Below are 20,998 nucleotides of genomic sequence, written 5' to 3' on the forward strand. Positions count from 1 at the left end.
AATGCTCTGCATCGACGGATTTGGGAGAATCGGTTTGTACCCACCGCTTCTAATTTGTTTGTATATCTCATTCTCGGAAATGTCAGTAGTGCCTAAGGAATTCATTCATTAACTCTTAACTCCTGATGAGAAAATCCATCAAGGGCTAAAAAGCATGAGGAAGAGGTGAAATATGAACAAGCGAACTAAGAAGTTACCTAATACCATTTTTCTGTAAATCTAAAATATGCTAAAATAAAAAGTGTATTTAAAAGCAAGCTACCTAACCAAAGAAAAGGATCCAACTTCCAGAGAATGTCTGCGAGCCAAGCACAGTGTGAAAGGCTCCAGGTAGCTTCCCTCCTTGGATCGCTGCCAGGAAACTGCCAGAAGCTACTACTGTCCCATTTTTAGAGGACAAAACTGAGGACCAGACAGCTGCACATTTAAGAAAAACAATGGGGAGACTCTCAAGAAAGTAACACACAAATATCCACTAAGGTTTCTGCCAGCACCGGGGGTCTACCTAACAAAGCAACAAACACAGAACAATGGCCCTCCTGATTAGGATAGGAGAACATAAACTTCTTTTTAGAAAACATCGATTGGCCACTTTAGCTTTTATGGACAACACGCTCTAAAGATCTATAACTAGATCTGTTTTCTCATGTGTAATCGGACTGATAGCAGTAACTACTACCGAGGCTGTGTGAAGATTAAGTAAGATGATCCATGAAAGCCCCTCACGGGCACCGGCCCTCACAGGCAGGCCCCACAGGGAAATGTCCTCATGTGGAACGCTGCTCTGTGCCAACTGTGCAGGGCACCTGTCCGGGCACATGCTGGTGCCGGTCTAGCAGGAGTCCAGGACAGGGGAGATGCGCACGCCTTCCTCGGCCGCCTTTCATTCTCCCCGACACTGGTGCTTGACAGTGTGTATGTTATGGTGTCACATTAGCTAATGAGATCATACTTGCTAAACTAAGCTAAGCTAATGAGCTCTGCTTAGCTAATCAGCTCCAAAGAAATGAGCTTTCTTTTTCTGGTGAACAGGCAGCCCCTTAAGTTATTTGAAACTGGGAATGTGTTTCCCCATAGAAGAGTGACAAATGAAGGCAGAGTTCTCAGGCCGGCCTCACACCCTTTTTATTCCTTAAGGAAGGGAACAATAGTGCATGAATTCTGGGTTCTAGGAGCTGTGGGTCTGTGGTACAGGAAAGAAAGAAATTGGCTGTTTTTCCCTCTCCTGAGTGCACAGGTTGGGTGAGGGTCGAAAATAGAAGAAAAAAATAAACATCAGTGACAATTTCATTCTAACCCAACTAAATGACCACAGGTTTCACCAAGTGTATTCTCTGGTTCCTCACCTCGAAAGTTATTTACTTTCATTATGGCTTGTGACAAATCAAAATGCTATGTGCTGAAAGGGACAAACTGAAGAAATTATATTAAGACCCCTTTCCTACCCCCAAGAGTGCTCATTGGGAATTCTGTTTGTGTTTCCTTATCTATATAAGGTCTAAGGCCAAATCTATGAACTCCAGTGAAGATAAGCATGACTTTCTTTAAGTGGGCTCCATGCTGGGCAACACTGGGCTTGAACGCATGACCCCGAGATCAAGACGTGAGCTGGGATCAAGAGTGGGACACTGCTGCAGCAATGTCCGCAATAGCCAAACTGTGGACAGGGCCGAGATGCCCTGACTCTATCCCAACAACTCTCTCGGGTGAGACCTCTGCAAATTACCCCAGGGCAGACCACACATCAGCTTAGGACATCAGTACAGCAAGGGCGTGAAGACTGGGAAAAGTCCCGCTTCAGGGAGCTTATTCAGAATTCTGCCATTGTTAGAAGGTAAAAGTCTCATGATTTGCAATTTATTTTTGTATATAAGTTACATGTGGTGGGGGAAAAGGGGTTGGCCCCAGAAACTTCTTTGTGTTTATGGCTTTTGAAAGGGTCACCTGGTGGTGATGACCCAACTGATTCTGAACAAAACTCCCCTAGACCAGATAGCATCACCCCTGGCCCTTTGCAGAGTAGTCCGACCAGTCTTTGCTGGGGGCCCACCCAAGGCCTGCGCCCACAGTAGGCACAGTGTGGGCATCAGGATCAGGGCCGTCCTGACAGCCGGGGCCCTGGGAGGGGGTCCACAGAGCATGGGGAAGATCAGGCACAGCCTCAAAAAAAGCTGTGCCGTGCAAAGAAATGTACGTGGGAAGAGCTCGTGTCTGGGTTGGCTCCAGCCCCGTAGAAAAGCCCAGCTCCAGGAGTGGAAAGAGTGTGAAAGGCAGAGTTTCTGGTTCCAGATCTTTCTTCTTCACAAAACCATTAACCTTCTGCGGAGTCCGTTCTCTTCATATGAATGATAATAACAAAAACTGCTTTTGTACCTTTGAAAGAAGAATCTTAAGAGGGAAAAAGGCACAAGTTACAAAGAGCTCTCCGCCTGTCTAAAGAAAAGATGTATACATGCAATTTCTTCTCATAGATGCTGCAAACAACTTTATTTCTTATCTCATGGCCTGGTGCTTTTTCAGAGGCTCAGAAAATACTGACCTTGGCCCTAACAGCAGACCAGAGCACCTCAATGTACACAGCACGGAGGTGCCCCATGATACACATATAATCCTCAAGCCATGGCACCTTGTGTTTGTCATGCAGTACTCAACAGTTATTTATTGAGTAAAGGGACCAGAAATATTAGCAAAAGTAAAAGAAGAGTGAAAATCTCATGAAGGAAGATATGGGAAAAGTGTTGGGAAAACCAGATGGTCTGAAGGGACAAGATGGAGCCCCTCCCCCCCATTCAGAAGGATGGTGTTTCCTATCAGTCCAAGTGTGGTAACCAGGAAAGCACAGTCTGATCAAACAGTCTGGAAACAGACAACTCGGTGTCCCTCCAGAATATCGCCTGGGTCCATAAATGTCTTAATGACGTTGATCAATGTATTAGACCAGACACTTCAAGGAAAACCACTTTTCTTTGGAGGCTGAATGAACCTAACAGACTACAGAGATTCTGGAACTAAGCAGGCTACTTGCCAAACCTGCCCTTCATGTCTACCACACACAGTCAGACTCTTCTTCCCTTATGCTGCTCAGCGTAGCTGCCAAGAGCAGCCTTACTGGTAGAGGAGCCATTAGGACTACAAAACGCCATTCTCTAACAAAAAAAAAAATGGAAATAAATAATAAATAAAAATAAGAATGACAATATTTCTTCTAAAATACAGAAGAAATACTTCAGTTTGGTACAACCTACTGCGTTCTTATAAAACATCTCCATAGTTTCCCCCCTGATTTGGAAGACAGAGTACTTCTTTAAGCCTTTTTCTAGAGCATCACTAATTACTCCCATATTCTGTCTTTGGTGAAGATAGGGGAAGAAAACAATGACAATTTTAAAATCTTCTTCGGTAAGTGTTCATCCTTTCTGATGGCTGAGTAATATTCCATTGTGTGTGTATATATACCACACCTTCTTTATCCATTCACATCGACGTGGATGGAACTGGAGGGGATTATGCTGAGCGAAATAAGTCAATCAGAGAAAGACAATTATCATATCATTTCACTTATACGTGGAATATAAGAAACAGCACAGAGGATCATAGGGGAAGGGAGGGAAAACTGAAAGGGAAGTCATTAGAGAGGGAGATAAACCACGAGAGACTCTTAACTACAGGAAACAAACTGAGGGTCACTGGAGGGGAGGTACATGAGGGGCTGGGGTAACTGGGTGACGGGCATGAAGGAGGGCACGTGATGTAATGAGCACTGGGTATTATACGCAACTGATCAATTACTGAACTCTACATCTGAAACTAAAGATGTACTATATGTTGGCTAATTGAATTTAAATTAAAAAAAATCTTCGTGCCTTGTCAATTTTTGCCCTTCTAACTGGTGTAAGGTGGTATCTCAGGGTGGTTTTGATTTGGATTTCCCTCATGGCTAATGATGATGAACATTTTTTCATGTGTCTGTTAGCCATTTGTATGTCTTCTTTGGAGAAGTGTCTGTTCATGTCTTCTGCCCATTTTTGACTTGATTCTTTGTTTTTTGGGTGTTGAGTTTGAGAAGTTCTTTATAGATCTTGGATACCAGCCCTTTATCTGTAGTGTCATTTGCAAATATCTTCTCCCATTCTGTGGGTTGCCTCTTTGTTTTGTTGACTGTTTCCTTTGCTGTGCAGAAGTTTTTATCTTGATGAAGTCCCAAAAGTTCATTTTTGCTTTTGTTTCACTAGCCTTTGGAGATGTATCTTGAAAGAAGTTGCTGTAGCCGATGTCAAAGAGGTTACTTGCCTATGTTCTCCTCTAGGATTTTGATGGATTCCTGTCTCACATTGAGGTCTTTCATCCATTTTGAGTTTATCTTTGTGTATGGTGTTAGAGAATGGTCGAGTTTAATTCTTCTGCATGTGGCTGTCCAGTTGGTTGTGGAGAAAGGGGAACCCTCTTACATTGCTGGTGGGAATGCAAGTTGGTACAGCCACTTTGGAAAACAGTGTGGAGGTGCCTCAAAAAATTAAAAATAGAGCTACCCTATGACCCAGCAATTACACTACTGGGTATTTACCCCAAAGACACGGATGTAGTGAAAAGAAGGACCATATGCACCCCAATGTTCATAGCAGCAATGTCCATAATAGCCAAACTGTGGAAAGAGCCGAGATGCCCTTCAACAGATGAATGGATAAAGATGTGGTCCATATATACAATGGACTATTACTCAGCCATCCGAAAAGATGAATACCCAACTTTTACATCAACATGGATGGGACTGGAGGAGATTATGCTAATTGAAGTAAGTCAAGCAGAAAAAGTCAATTATCATATGGTTCCACTTATTTGTGGAACATAAGAAATAGCATGGAGGACATTAGGAGAAGGAAGGGAAAAATGAAGGGGGGGAAATCAGAGGGAGAGATGAACCATGAGAGACTATGGATTCTGAGAAACAATCTGAGGGTTTTAGAGGGGAGGTGGGTGGGGGGATGGGTTAGCCCAATGATGGGTATTAAGGAGGGCACATACTGCATGGAGCACTGGGTGTTATACGAAAACAATGAATCGTGGATCACCACATCAAAAACTAATGATGTATTGTATGGTGACTAACATAACATAATAAAATAAAATTTAAAAAAAAAAATCTTCTTCGGACGACAAAGTCTCACACTGAGAAGGAAATTTAGTTAAAGGTCAGGTTCAGCCTGAATCCCAGCATTCTCTTCACCTTTCTCCCCACAAATGCAGGCTGGCTTGGCAGGCCCTAAGATGCAGACCCAGAGGGGAAAGAGTAGCAAAGCCTAATGGTCAGGGAGGGACCCTCCCAGGCCAGCAGGCTGCTACTCCGCCTTCACACTGTGTCCAGGCCCAGCAGCACATCCCCACCCTGGACACCTCAGGCCCCTGCACTTGAGGCTCTATTCTGGAGCCTTGCCTGACGCCTTCAGGTCATTGGGGCCGCCCCGATCCCATCGGTGGCCTGCCAGGCTGGATTCCCTCTCTTTGTCCCCCCCAACAGCCTGGGTCAGCCCCCCCGGGTAGCTGACCCATCTGCAACATTCAACTGTCACTATCTGTGGTGGCTGCTGTCACCGGCCATGCAGATGACCCCTCCTGCCCCCACCCCACTGTCTACTCTTTTAGGACAGAAGCATTTGTTCCCCAGCTGCAGGAATCCGGGCATCCATCAGCTTCCAGCCAAGTCCCTCTCAGAAAACCACCTGCGACTGGAGAAAGACATCAGGCCCAAGGTCTTGCCCCTTCCGGGGAACCCATGTCCAACTTCTAATCTACGGAATTGTCAGATAATAAATGTGTGTGATTTTAAGTCACGAAGTGTGTGGCAATCCATTATGGCAGCGATAGAAAACTTATCCAGAGGAAAGAGAGAACGAGGAGACAGAAGAATAATTCCACTTATTTCTACACTTTAAATCTCCCTATCATGCGTGATCAGGGCTTGCATTCAGGAAAGCTTGAGACCTTCCTTGAAGACACCAACTAGGGTCAACTCTGGGTGATTGGACCAAGCCCAAAAGATAACATCCTCTTTAGAGAAGAATATTAAGCTCATGTTCTAGAGAACAGATCTACCATTCCTTGTATCACTATAACCATCCACAGCCAAGAGGAAGGAAGAGTTCAGTAAGGAATGAATGGGACTCTTTGTTGCCACTTCAACTTTTAAATAAAAAATAAAATGTTAATAGTTTTCTAGCTCAGTAAAGACATATAGTTTAAAAATAATACTCCTCACCTTTATTTTTTTATTGTGAGCTAAAGAAGAAATAATTCCAGTATATAATCTTATTCAATGTTAATCTTGACTAAAGAATAATTTTAGGACAAAGAGTAGGCTTCTCTTTCAGTATCTCTTTACCTTTAAAAGACAAGACCATACCGGGGTGCCTGGGTGGCTCAGTCGTTAAGCGTCTGCCTTCAGTTCAGGTCATGATCCCAGGGTCCTGGGATCGAGCCCCACGTCAGGTTCCCTGCTCAGCAGGAAGCCTGCTTCTCCTTCTCCCATACCCCCTGCTTGTGTTCCCTCTCTCACTGTGTCTCTCTCTGTCAAATAAGTAAATAAATAAATAAATAAATAATCTAAAAAAAAAAAAAGACAAGACCATACCTTTTGGGGCACCTGGGTGGCTCAGTCATTTGAGCATCAGACTCTTGGTTTTCGCTCAGGTCATGATCTCATGGGTCCTGAGATCGAGCCCCATGTCGGGCTCCCTGCTCAGCACTCAGCAGGGAGTCAGCCTGAAGATTCTCTCCCACTGTCCCTCCCCCTGCACACACTCTCTTACTAATAAATAAATAAATCTTTAAAAATAAAAATAAATAAAAATAAAAGACAAGACCATACCTTTTAAAATATCTGCACAAAATATGTATAAAGCTAATGGAGTAGAAACAGAAACACAAAGTCAGTGTGTTTCCTAAATACATTAGTAAGCACCTCTTGAACATGTGTGGGGACCATTCTGGCATTTGATTTGCATGTATTGCCATCTTAAAGAGAAGCAGGAAAATTTATACCAAGTTAATAAGTGTGCAATCCAAGCAAAGAATTTTTCTCCCTGGTCAGAAAGACAAATAAGCTATATATATAGCTCCAGAATTTAACTTGACTTTGGCTTATATGTTCAAAAATGCCCTTATCTGTCATCAAGAATGTGTGTATGGGAAATTCATGGCATTAAAAGACCCCAAAATAGTACCATTCAAGATGATAAAGTGCATCTATTATATACATCTAAGGCCCGCTCAAAAGATCAGATCACTGGGAGTCACTAGCTGTGTAGCTGCCCACTTCTGGGGCAACATAGCTCTGCAGACACAAGGCAACCATAGGCTGTTACCAGAAAGGCCTCAGTGGATCAAAAGTATGGCTAGGTAAGCCAGGTCTCAATATCCCGGTCTCAATATCCCAGGAAGAATGAGCATCCTAGTACACAACAATATTGAAGAGGAGTCCCTACTAGGGTCACGTTTCCACATTCAACCCTCTCCAAAATCAACAGATGATGGGTCTGCATAGAGATCTCAAAGAATATAGAGACTGTCATCTATCTTAATAAGTTGTGAGAAAAGTAGAAAGGTCTTGGAACACCAGATTTCAACAGTTTGGTGTGGATTTACTTTTCCATGCAATGGGTGTGTGACTCTATCACTATAAATGTAACAAACACAGCACAGAAGAAAATTTGAGAAAGAAGGCTGGGACTGTGGTCCAGGTGTGAGCTGATGAGGACCTACACCACTGAGCTCAAACTACCCTACAACAAAAACACCTCTTCCAAGGGAGACCCAGGGCATGCACAATTGTGGATGCAGAACTGAGCTGCAACTCCTTCCTCCTCAAGGACACACTGGAATTGGAGCAGTGAGAAAAGCTAACCTTGATGTTACCAAAAAAAAATTTTCTTAATTCTCAAGCTACAGCACTATAACTTTAGTGTTAGTCACACATTCATTGCTGCATACTCCAAAACAGTCTCAACACTGCATTTGAGAATTTCTGGTAGTTAAGTTCTCCAGTCTAATAAACCTCCCCCAAAATGTAGTGGCTTAAAACAACAACTTTGTTCACAAATCTGCAATGTGGAGAGAACGTGGCAGGAAGTGTTCAAGTCTGCTCCATTTGGCTTCCATTGGGGTGGCTCAAAGACTAGGGGAAGAGGGGGGATGGAATCATGTGAAGGTTCACTTGCATGGCTGGCTGCTGTGCCAGGAAGACACAAACAGCTGGGCGGAAAGAGCTGGGGGTCCATGGCACCTCTCTCTATATGGTCCAGACTCACTCTATGTGGTCTCTGTACTATGGGGAGTCTCTATGTGATGTAGCTAGACTTCTCACGTGGTAGCTCAGAGCTCTTAAGGTACACGTCCCAAGTGAGAGAGAGAGAGAACTCATGCACTAGATGAAAGCTTCATCACATGTCCAACCTAGCCTCAGAAATCACATACATCACTTCTGCCATGTTCTATTCTTTAGAATGGAGTACTAAGGCAGACCCACATTCAAAGGGTGAAGAATTATACTCCATTTTTTTTAATGGAAAGAGAGTTAAAGATTTTACGAATATGTTTGAAAACTACCACATCAGTATGGACACAGAGAAGAAGAATACAGCCCAAGAGACATTAAAGGAAAGGATCAATAGAGGATGAAGGGCTGAAGTACGTGAGAAAAGGGGAAACTGCAGTACTGGGGACCAGGGAGGGATTCTCTTCACTCACAGTGATGGATCCAGGAACAACACATGCGGTGCTCTATGCCTTGCTCCCTGGGCATCAGAGGACACCTGGGGAAGAGATCTCCACAGACAGGAGTAATTCAAGACTAGAAGATTGGTGCTCCAAGTAAGGGAGAAGGAGAGCAAGAGATGAAAATCACATTGGAAGAGGCAAGAGGGATCATTATGATGATTCAAACTTGCTCAAGAAAGTAAGAAAGGGAGAAGGGGGATGAGCAAAATGAATTCAGGGCAAGCAGGAAACAACAGATATACAGAAGAAAAAGAAAAAGAAAATGGTAAGCAGGAGATGAACATCCTCAAGCTAAAGGAAGAAAAAGTTTCAAGTAAAGAGAAAGTAGTCACAATCCCCTACACCATTGACAGAAAGGGAAAAACAAAAACAAGAAAGAAGGACACTAGATTTTGTCAAGAAAGTAGTCAGGAATACACATTTTGGGGACTCATTTTATTTTTACTAGCTGTACAAGGGGAGGCAATAATTTCTCATCTCAGCAAGTAGAACAAACACCTCTAATAGACTCCAGTGTTTTGTGTTAAAATAAGCTGTTTCTCTGTATTCTTGAGAAGTGCCTGAAAAGACACCAGACTTAAGGAGCTTAAATCCTTTCCCAAGTGAGTTAGACAGCCATTCCTCTGCTGATAAGGCTACCTGAAGGCAAACCACATCCAGCCCCAGAGGGCCATTGGCTGACACCCTCCTCTATCAGCCACCAGCCTTGTCATATTTGATGGCTCTCAACAGACCAGGTTCCCATGGACTTTGAGGTCAGCAATTTTTAAAACTCAGTTTGAAGATGTATGGAAATTATTGTATTCCTATTTTTAAAAATGGTGTGTTCTATCCAAATGTGCTTAAAATGTTCTAAAATTAAAGGTCTCATTACAGTTGAAAGAAAGTCTACCTCAAAATTCTCTAGAGGGAGACAGGGAAGCCTATTCCAATGGTGTGTTAGTTCCCAGCTGTGAAGGGACAAGGAGGAAGAGGCAAAAATAGGCCTAAATTAAGGATAGCACAGCTTCTACATATTAGAAGAATGGAGTCAGGGGAAAAGGATACGCACACACAGAGTTGTCACCTCTCTCTTCATTCTGGGACTGCTCATGGCAGAGAAAGAGATTTTCTCTCTCATGTAGAGCACCAGGGAGACTAAAGAGTCTACAAGAGCTGAGGGCTGGCTGGTTCAATCATAAATCCCTTCTATCAGGACTTTCAACTAAAACCAGCCACATGACAAGAGGTCAGTAACAGAACCTTCATTACTAGTACTCTGAGGGTTTGTATCTAAGCTAGACATGGGATCAGAGAAGACCTTCCACACTCAAAGTATTATAAGTGGGGGACAAAAAGTTAAGCTTTTTTTTTTTTTTAAATCAATGAAAAACCAGCATCAAATTAAAATGGCAGATGAAGATTTGTGATAAAGGATCTCATTTACCTGTAAACCTTGCTCTTAATTGTATATAACCTCAATGATTAGGTGATAGTTATGATTTACCTTTTGAAAACTACTTTACCATCATATAAAAGCATAATAGATTGAATCCCATACTAAATTCTGTTACCCAGGCCTAAGCATTTGAGCCCAGATGTCATAGTCATTGCCAGGACACACTTAGGAAATCAAAACCTATGAAGAGGCAGCTTTGCATATTCTATCCCTTAAAATGATAGTAAATGCCAAGAATCAGCAAGAAGTCCAAAAAAGAAAGATTAGAAATAGTATGAAGAATAAATTGAGTGTATTTATACAAACCAAATAGGATAGCAATAAAAGTTAATTACATATATATGCAACAACATACATGAATCTGAAAAACACATTAAGTTAGAAAAATCACAAACTGAAAGTTGTAAGAGCAATCACTCCCACTCTGACAATGAGAACAAGCCAGATTAGCTACAAAAGCGGTTTTTTTAAATATATCAGGGAACTGAGGATGCAAAGAAGCTTGAATGTGTTTCAAGAGAAAAAAGAGAAAAAAGGCCAACAGCTGCTCTCATTCCTAGCGAAGTGGCAGGAAAAACAGGAATCCACCATATCCAGGAGTAAGGAGAAAACAGGTAAATTTTTAAGCAGGTTTAATGGCTATATGGATGGCTGCATGGATAAGAATACTGGGAGCCTGAGCCACAGAGTAAGTCTGCACCACCAGCCAACTCCTTCCCATAGATCCTCACCAAAAACACAGCAAGAGTACACCAAAGGCTGGGGGGTAGGGCAGGAGAGTTGAGAGACAACTGCCCTGGGGATATAAGACCTTCCCAGGGGTAAGGCAGGGATCAGAGCATGGAAACTGAGAAAATCTCCCTTATGCGCTTCAGGCCTTCACTGTAGGCACTGCAGCAACCCTCCAAAAGCTGAGGCCAGACAGCTGGACCAAGAGAGGTGGGCTGAGATGAAGAAGGTTGGGACAGGGCTAAAAGCAAAGAAAACTCCCCAGTAACCCAAAATGCTAATGGACTGGCTGAGAAATCTTCCACAGTTGGTAAGCTGGTACTGGGCTGGGCTATAAAGCATAAAGAATTCAGATCCCAATTCCTGCTAAAGGGAAAGTCTCTGCCCTCGAAAGAGTTGAACTCAATGATGAAATGGATCTAACTAAAGCTTCAGTACAGACCACACCCATTTCAATAACAAATTAGATTTACTCAGCCCACACACTAGTAGCATGATATGCCCTTTTAAATTGCTGCATCCTTGGGGCCCCTGGGTGGCTCAGTCGTTAAGCATCTGCCTTCGGCTCAGGTCATGATCCCAGGGTCCTGGGATCGAGCCCCACATCCAGCTCCCTGCTCAGCGGGAAGCCTGCTTCTCCCTCTCCCACTCCCCCTGCTTGTGTTCCCTCTCTCTCACTGTGTCTCTGTCAAATAAATAAATAAAAAATCTTAAAAAAATAAAAATAAAAAAAATAAATTGCTGCATCCTCTACAATTCTTTTACACACAATATCTGACATGCAATCAAAAATTATGAGACACACAAAGAAGGGAGAAATATAACCCATAGTCAAGAGAAGAAATAACCAAAAGAAGTAGACCCAGAGATGATACAGCTGCTGGAATCATTAGGCAAGAAGTTTAGAATAACTACAAAAAAAAGAAAAGGAAAAAAAAATATATATATATATATATATGTTAAAGGATCCAGTGGAAAATATGGACATAAATGGATGGAGATTTCAGGAGAAGAATAGAAATTATTTTTTTATTTATATAAAAAACTATTTTTTAATGTAGAAATGCTCAAAATAAAAAAAATAAGACATAAACATAAACAAGACACAGCAGAAGGATCAGTAAACAAAGTCAGAGCAACAGGAATTATTCAAACTGAAACACATACACACAGATTTTTTTTTTAAAGATTTTATTTATTTATTTGACAGAGAGAGAGATAGCGAGAGCAGGAACACAAGCAGTGTGAGTGGGAGAGGGAGAAGCAGGCTTCCTGCTGAGCAGGGAGCCCGATGTGGGACTCAATCCCAGGACCCTGAGATCATGACCTGAGCCGAAGGCAGACGCTTAATGACTGAGCCACCCAGGCGCCCTATTTTTAAAAATGGGATAAGAGAGGGACAAAAGAAATATTTGAAGAAATAATGGATGAAAAAGTTCTAAAACTGATGGAAGATATCAACCCACAGATCCCAGAAGTCTTAGCAAACCCTGAGCCATATAAGTAGAAAGAAAACTACACCTGGGCATGTCATAGTTCAGCTGTTGAAAACAAACAAACAAAAAGATAAAAAGAAAATCAGCTGGTAAAAAACTCACCCATTATATACCACAGAGGAAAATGCTAAAAATAAAGACTAACTTCTCATCAGAAACAAGAGACCAGAAGACAGTGGGCCAATATCTTCAAAGTTCTGATTCAAACAACTGTCAAACTAGAATCCTATATCCAGTGAAAATATCTTCTATCCTTTAAAAATGAAGGCAAACATTTTCAGAAAAAGCAAAATCTAAAAGAACTTGTCACCAGCAGCCCTGCACCAAGAAATGCTAAAAGAAGTACTTTAGGCCAAAGGGAAATGATACAGATGGAAGAAATAAATAGTACTAGAAATGGTAAATATGTAAAGATAAACATAAAATTCCATTTAAAATTATCTCTATTTTATATATGTATACATGTATTTTTTTGGCTTTTATATGTGGGTATGTTTTATTTTAAATTATCATTGTTTCATACAGGTATATTTTACATACTATTGACAGCTTTAAAGTAGTAACATTACTGGGCTTATAGCACACACAGATATATAGTATATGACAACAGAGTTACAAAGGGTGGGAGAAGTAAGTAGAATTATAATGTTTTAAGTTTCCTACATCGTGAAGTACAGTATTACTATTTGGAGGTAGGGTAAAGATGAATATTCTGATCTCTTACATAACTATTAAAAAAGGGGCGTCTGGGTGGCTCAGGCATTAAGCATCTGCCTTCAGCTCAAGTCATGATCTCAGGGTCCTGGGATCAAGCCCTGCATCGGGCTCCCTGCTCAGCCAGAAGCCTGCTTCCCTCTCTCCCACTCCCCCTGCTTGTGTTCCCTCTCTTGCTCTTTCTTTCTCTCTCTCTGTCAAATAAATAAATAAAATATTTAAATAACTACTAAAAAAAATACAAAGGAATATAGCCTAAATTTTTTAAAGGAAATAAAATGGAATATTAAAAATACATGGTTCAGGGGCGCCTGGGTGGCTCAGTCGTTAAGCATCTGCCTTCGGCTCAGGTCATGATCCCAGGGTCCTGGGATCAAGCCCCGCATCGGGCTCCCTGCTCAGCGGGGAGCCTGCTTCTCCCTCTCCCACTCCCCCTGCTTGTGTTCCCTCTCTCGCTGTGTCTCTCTCTCTCAAATAAATAAATAAAATCTTAAAAAAAAAAAAATACACGGTTCACCTAAATGAAGGCTAGAAGAAAAGAGAAATAATACATATCAGATAAGCACAAAACAAATACCACGATCATAAACTTAAAGCTAACAATAAAATTTGAATACGGACTGTGGTAGCCACATTAAATTTACTGAAATTGATACTATTATAGTTGACTCTTGAACAAAACAGGGGTTGGGTGACAACCCCATTCCACCCCACACAGTTGAAAATTGGTGTATAACTTTCAACACCCTCAAAATTTAACTATTAATAGCCTACTGTTGACCAGCAGCCTTATGATAACATAAACAGTCCATCAACAGATATTTTGTATGTTATATGTATTATACACTGTATTCTTACAATAAGTAAGCTAGAGAAAAGAAAATGCTATTAAGAAAACCATAAGGAAGAGCAAATACATTTACAGTACTGTACTGTGAAAAAAATCCATACTTAAGTGGACCCGTGCAGCTCAAACCTGTGTCTGAGGGTTAACAATACCATGTTTACATAAGAAAATGTCTTTTCTTAAGAATTAAATGCTGAAAAAATTGGATATAAAAGGACATGGTGTCTGCGACTTACTCTTTAATGGTCCAGAGAGAGGGAGGGAAAAGGACAGAGATGGAGTTTTTTTTATATCTATAAAACATTTCTTTACTTTATATATATATACTAGAATCTGTTTTTTTTTCAGCCCAATGTGCTATCACTGTTATATATATATATATATACATATCTACTATCATCTACCATCAACCCCTCCGTGTTCTACAATGCGTGGCATGGCCAGCAACTGGCCAGAAGATAGGACATTTCCCATAGGTTTTCTGAGATGGTGGAAATTTTATATATAAAAAATATTATATATATATAAAAGAAATTTTTCTTTATATTTTTTGTAAAGGAAAATAAGCCAAACTAAACAATCTGTTGTTTGGGTATGCACACATTAAGAAAGCTTGAGGAAAAAGAGGCAAGGCGTTAATAATGACTGAGCTCAGGTGGTGAAGACCTCAGGGAGGGGCAGGGAGATGGATCAGAGCTGAAACCCAGAGGGTGTGAGGAGATTCAAAAGCCCCAATATTGATGTGGTTCTTGAGTTGAGTGTTAGTTGCACAGGTAGTCTTTACAGTATTTTATTTCAAAACTTGCATGTATGTTACATAGAATCTTCTGTATGAGTCTATTACATTTTTTAAAGGGCAGAAATTGAGGAGGTAGAAGATCATCCAGTTTATAAAAATTAGTTTGAATTGGGACCAACTTTTACATTTAGTGAACTAAACAAAAGCATTAATATGGTCCCCAACCCTTACCTGAGCCAACTTTTTTTATCAGATCCAAGTTCCTGGATGTAGCTAATTAGAAGTATCTATTGACCACCAGTGTTCTCCCTTTCCCAACAACCTCAGCTACAAAAAAAAAAAAAAAAAAGGAATACACTTCCCTGAAACACTTAACTTAAATTATCTTGCTAAGACATAGTAACTCTGCAATGAATAAATTACGTGCAACATTGCTCTGCAAAGGAAAAATCTTCAGGTTATGTAGATATAGCCCATTAAATAATTGACCATCATTACCCTATTTGGGGGACCTCAGGCATTCTTTCTGTATAACTTGGTATCACTTTCTACTAGCTGAGAGTCAACAGTATCCTTAAGAGTTTTATTAAATAAATTCAAGTATCCAAAGTCAAGAACCCATAAAATTTGAAATTATTCCAGGTACTGATGGTAGTTGGGTAACATTCTTATACATCACAGAGTGCTTTAGTTGCTTAAAGCATTTAGTTTAAAAATAAAGAAAAACTAGAAAAAAGTCTTAGTTAGCCAAGTGAACATCCCAACTCTGTCACTAGTTTTCTAAGTAACTAAGAAAACCTTTTATTTCCTCTGCTTCAATTAACGCACTTGAAAAGGGATGAGACCTGATTCTAAAATCAGAAGAATTACATCTAATAATCAAAGCTTCTAAGGCAAATGTGTTCTAGAAGGCATTATTAATTATAAATTTTATTAATGTTGACAACTTTACAAGATGAAAAACTAAAGCACAAGGAAGTTATTTTTCAGAGCCTTTCAAGATTGCCATTATTCCATAAACAACGAATATTCACCGAGAGCCTGCTACATACCAGATACTGTTTTAGGTACCGGAGGACAACAGTGAACAAAACTAACACATTCCCTTATCCTCATGGAACTTACATGTGTTGATCTTACACACAAATGAATGGGTTAGTGCCCTCATGTCAAGAGGCCAATAATAAGGTTTTGAAGCCAGCTAAAATTCTTGTGTGGGTCCATAGCAAGTTATAAAGTGTCCTTGACACCATATACCTGGTTAATAGGGACTGTTCAGGGTAACATCCCGATGGTCATCTACTATCATCTACCATCAACCCCTCCGTGTTCTACAATGCGTGGCATGGCCAGCAACTAGCCAGAAGATAGGACATTTCCCATAGGTTTTCTGAGATGGTGGAAAACTTGATGCAGTTCTGAATAGGACAGCTGAGAAAAGAGAGGGTCCTTATATGCTACAAGGGTAGCATCTTCTACCAAATAATAAAGGATTTCCAATCTATAAGGGAGAAGTTATTATTGGAAATAGCACCTTTATTTATGGGGGACAGGCCCTTGTTCAATCATCAAAGCAAACTTCACCCTAGTCCCACTGACTACCAATTAGTCATTAATTATTTCAGAGGGGATTAGCCAAAGAAAGAAGGAGGAGGAGGAAGAAGAAACAAAGGGAAGGAGGGAAGGAGAAATGGAAGGAGAGGGGAAAAGAAAACATATGGCTTCAAAAAAAAAAAAATCATCAATGGACTTCTAGTGACAAGAAATTTAAGAATGCGTCCACATTCCCAAGTGTTTCAGCCCCAGTCACACCTCCAAACTGTCTGTGACCACAGCATGGAACTGGGAAACCGTCAAGTCCAAGATCGGAGCAGGCCTCCCCTCACCTCACCGAGGCTCCTGGAAACACCAGCCTCACCTGGCTGCCTGGTTCATCTCCTTCTTTCTGTCCCTGTGATCAGAGACTATGAGATGTCAATAGTTCAGGACCAAAGACTTTTTATTTTCAAAATTTCAACTCGAAACAAGGACAGACTGTAAGTATGTGTATGTCAGAGAAGAAGAGACACGAATTGATAAAGTTCACTGATCTTTTCAAATTGCACTTCTGGGGATGTGAGAATGAGGACGTTGCTGTGAGTCTCAGATGAACCGGGCCTTCAGTAACTGCAAGGAGCAGTGACAAGTCTCGACAGCACCGTGAGCAACTTCCTTCCATTTTGAATACAGCTACAAAATGCTAGCATTCTCTATCAGTACATATGCTGAACACAAGATGCCCCAAAATACATAGCCCGGCCCTACTTGAAAACGAGCGGAGTTGCATCAGGTAGCTTCTAGTAGCTTTCTTTACTGTCTTCATGGTTCTAAGATGGTAGCTCTGAAAACAGAAATGAAATCCAGTCCCTGCTTCTGGGAGGCTTCCTCAGGGCTCCTGCTCAGGTCTGGACAAGGAGGGTCCCAGACTTCTCTGCAGGACTCCCACTCTAAAGGGGCAAGAGTGAAGCCACTCCTCAGACTCATACGAAGGTCTTTATTTCAACTGCAAACTACACAGATCTGCATTTTTTTCAGCCCAATGTGCTACCACTGTTATACTTGCTTATTAACCCACTTACTCCCTCCTTCAAAGGCTCTCAGAAAAGAGAGTCCTGGGAAGGCTACTTCTAAGGTTTGCTCTAATAATATGTGCTGCTTATGGAGTACTGACTATGTATGAGACACTGTACTAACTATACTTTTTTATTTAATCTCCGTAACACTTTAAGGTAGATATTATTAATCCCATTTAACAGACTGGGAAACTGAGGCTTAGAAAGTCAAATTATTTGCCCAGGGTCATGCTTTTGTTTAGAATCTTGGGATCTGTCCTTCCAAAGTCCATACCTTTAAGCACTATTCTATACTTGGAGGGAGAGCACCATGGGTCAGAAAGGGCATGGGCTTCGCAGTCTGAAGCCCTGCCACTAGTTGGTGTGTGACCCTTGGTTATTTCACTTCTCTATGCCTCTGTCACTTCATCTGCAATGTGGAAATAATCATTCCCATCCTGCCTTTTCCCCAGGGTTGGAGGGGCAGTATCAACACCTGTGGCTGTGCTCTAAAAAGTAAGTCCCTTTCTCTTGGACGAACTTCCTTGTCCTCTGCTCAAGGTTGGGAATGAGAGGTAGGGTGGGCGAAGAGTTACAGAAAAAGGAGGTCTGAAGCTAAGCCCTGTGTCTTCTTTTCAAATGTTGTACTTGCCTTTTGTTAACGGTATGGGGAAACATGGACTCTGATGTTTGAACACGAATTCTACTAATATTAAAGTTATCCAGACATGAAATTAATCCAAATAGGCAAACACATAGTATGTGCTCAATAAATACCTAAAGAAAGGGCAGAAGGAAGGCAGGCAGTGAGCAGACAAAACTGGCATTTTCTCTTGATCTCTTTTAGGCTGTGCCATTTCATATCCTATGCATGGAACTAATTGCTTCTCTGAGTCTATCAAATTAATTTGGCCAGAGTCATTTAATTTGTCATTAGTGATGGTAAAGAACTTAAAAGCAACACAGTGACAATATTCTTAGCCAACCCATTATATTCTATAGTTTGAACAGCCCTATGATTTTTCCCAACTGAGGCATCAGGCCAGGATTGGCCTATTTTCTTGAAATTTCAAATTGCCTAACTGAAGCAACACTCATGGAGACCGAATACACACACACACACACACACACACAGAGAGCTTATCTAAAAAGGAAGTTACCAAGAGGACCTAATAAAATCCTAGCACACATGTTTATTCCTACAGTCATTGGTTAACAAAACGCTGATGCAGAAAAAGATCCTTAACAACCTACTAGTGAGGACTTTGGGGAACTCTTGGAAGAAACACACGCAGAGCTTAAGACGAGAAAATGAATTTATGATGGTTTGCTTAAAAGCAATACTTAAATAAAGAAAATAAAAGACAGTAAGTACAACTAGATGGGATCTCTAAACATACAGTGGGGATTTGGGTGTACACAGAAAATGAAACATTCATCATCCTGCATGAAACACACCTGTGGCTGAAGCTCACAAAACCCATTTTCCCCACTCTTAAAATTGCTAAAAAGAGCAAAAAATGCCAATAGAGATCAGCTCAAAACATTTTTAACATTAGGAACGTAGTGAATCCTATCTATCTCGAAGGCCACCTGTAAGGAAAGCCAATCGAAGGATGGCATTTGTGTTCAATCACATGGCATCATCACTCCAGTGCCTGAATCTATTATGACTCAGACCCAGGTCTGTAAGGATGAGTGGCTGCCTCTGGAAGGGGACAAGGGGAGCAAGAGAGGAGGAACAGAGCATTTCCCCTGCCATTCCCAAAGCCTTTTCATACCCTCCCCCTCCCATCCCGGAGGCCCCCAACAGGCTCCACCCTAGTTGCAAATGGGCCCCAAAGTTAAACTTCTGGAAGAGACCTGGGAAATGTACATAGTCAGAAATGGAGGGGTTGTGTGTGAGGCTTGGGGGCGCTGCGTGGCTTACCTCTGAGATCTTTCTCCTCACCTCAATCCTGCTAAAACTGTTCATCATAGCACAATGTTCAGATGCAAAATGTTTCCCCTCAGAGTCAGAGGGCTTTACGTGAAAAGTATTACATTGTCAAGAGATCATTCATTTCTGATTGAGATGGCATTTGGAATACCAAACACTGGGCACAAAATCAGAGCCTATTAATACTTACCAGAGACAAAAGTAAATAAACACAAAGGTTTAATTAACCCTATGCAACAGAAGATGGAGACTGAATGGGTACCATGCCCCATGATAAGCAGGATACAGGAAATGCAAAGAACCCCCAATAAATGTATTGTTTTTTGTGGGGGGAGTGTAGTGGGGGAGTAGCTACAACTTTTATTGTACATAGGATACCAGGAATTACATAAGAAGCTGCATTGCAAATGTTGGACCCAATAAAAGCAATTGAAATTGATTCTGGAATGTGGTTAAAGTACTTTATCTAATCTATTAATAAATAAGAAGATCTTTCATTAGTTGGCAGGAGGACAGTTGCTACTAGCCAACTTGATTTTCCTGAAAACGGCAAAGACTTGCATGCACTTTTTTCAAATTAAAGCCCTTAAGTCCCAAAGTACTGTTTCTGGAAACAGAAGTTACCATTCAGTGTCATACTTTTCCTGAACAGGCTGAGAAAGTCTCCTTTCACCTGTTCCCCAACATGGGGGGGGGGGGAAGAAAGTGTGTATTTCCAATATTTTTTATTGAAACTTTTTTTAAAAGTGAAGAGTTTAGAAACCTCATGATAAATCAGAAATTGTTGATCAAGAGTGATCACCTAAGGAGAATGAAAAAATGAAATTATCCTTCCAGGCCACCTTGGGTGGCCTACACTTGTAAACCTGAAATAACCAAGATTCTTCACTATTCAGCGAAGGTACCTAGAAGATTTAGTAAATGAGCTTAACAAGATGCCCTATAGCTTGTGAGCAAGAAAGGAAGTCAATTGTATTTATCCCTGACTGAGGAATCCGCCTCATCCTCCCTTCCCACACAAGGCTACTTCTGGGCTGGCTTGCTAGTCTCCAAACTCAGTTGAGACAGCACCAAGAATCAATCACCTGCGAGGCGCCAACCACCTTCCAAGCGTGCCCTCTCCCCTCTCCACTCCCAAAGCCCGACCCAGGACTGCATTACCTCTGGGGACCAAAGAGCAAACAGACCTTCAAAAGAAAAAGAGGGAGAAGTGGGTCTGCATTATATAACAATGTACAGCAAATAAGGCTTCTAGAAAACGAAAGTAGAGAAAGGAGGGGCAGGGGTCGGGGGAGGCGAGGGGAGCAGGGCGTCGCGGAGCTTTCGCTGCCACTTACTCGAAGGCGAAGAAGAGTCCGCTAGTGACCAGGATGAGGATGAGAGTCAAGTAGAAGACGCCCGTCTGCCGGGCCATCATGATCCTGCCGTTGCAGAAGAACTTGTTTCTTCCCGGGAAAACCTCCCATTTCCTCCGGGCCGCGATTTTCTTCTTCTTGTGGGGCGACTCCATGGGGGAGGAGCTGTGGGTGCTGATCTGACTGTACTCGCAGTCTTTCATGGGCCCGCCGCCGCCGGGAGGCATCCACGAGGGCAGCCGGCTGGGGGCGCACGCCCCCAGAAGCCCCCCGGCCGCGCGGGCCCCGCCGAGCCACGACCGCCGCCGGCCGCCCGGCCGCCCCCCGAGCCGCGCCGCCGCGGCCCCTACGCCGGCTCCCGGCTCGGCGACAACTTTGCCG

At 41.9% G+C, this 20,998-nt stretch overlaps 1 protein-coding gene across 4 annotated transcripts in view; it reads right to left on the reverse strand.

Annotated features, from left to right (window-relative positions):
* Positions 1–20,998, reverse strand: part of ZDHHC14 (zinc finger DHHC-type palmitoyltransferase 14) — a 261,878-nt gene that overhangs the window by 240,379 nt on the left and 501 nt on the right. For 2 of the 4 annotated variants that reach the window (XM_021693293.1, XM_021693291.1), the window contains exon 1: positions 20,600–20,844. In XM_021693293.1, the coding sequence (XP_021548968.1) occupies positions 20,600–20,844 (245 nt within the window). Of the gene's footprint in view, positions 1–20,599; positions 20,845–20,998 lie in introns of those variants that run through there. The other 2 variants (XM_021693294.1, XM_021693292.1) reach the window with 2 other exon arrangements.

This window comes from Neomonachus schauinslandi, chromosome 8 (assembly GCF_002201575.2).
Source record: "Neomonachus schauinslandi chromosome 8, ASM220157v2, whole genome shotgun sequence".
In the NCBI taxonomy this organism is placed as follows: domain Eukaryota; kingdom Metazoa; phylum Chordata; class Mammalia; order Carnivora; family Phocidae; genus Neomonachus; species Neomonachus schauinslandi.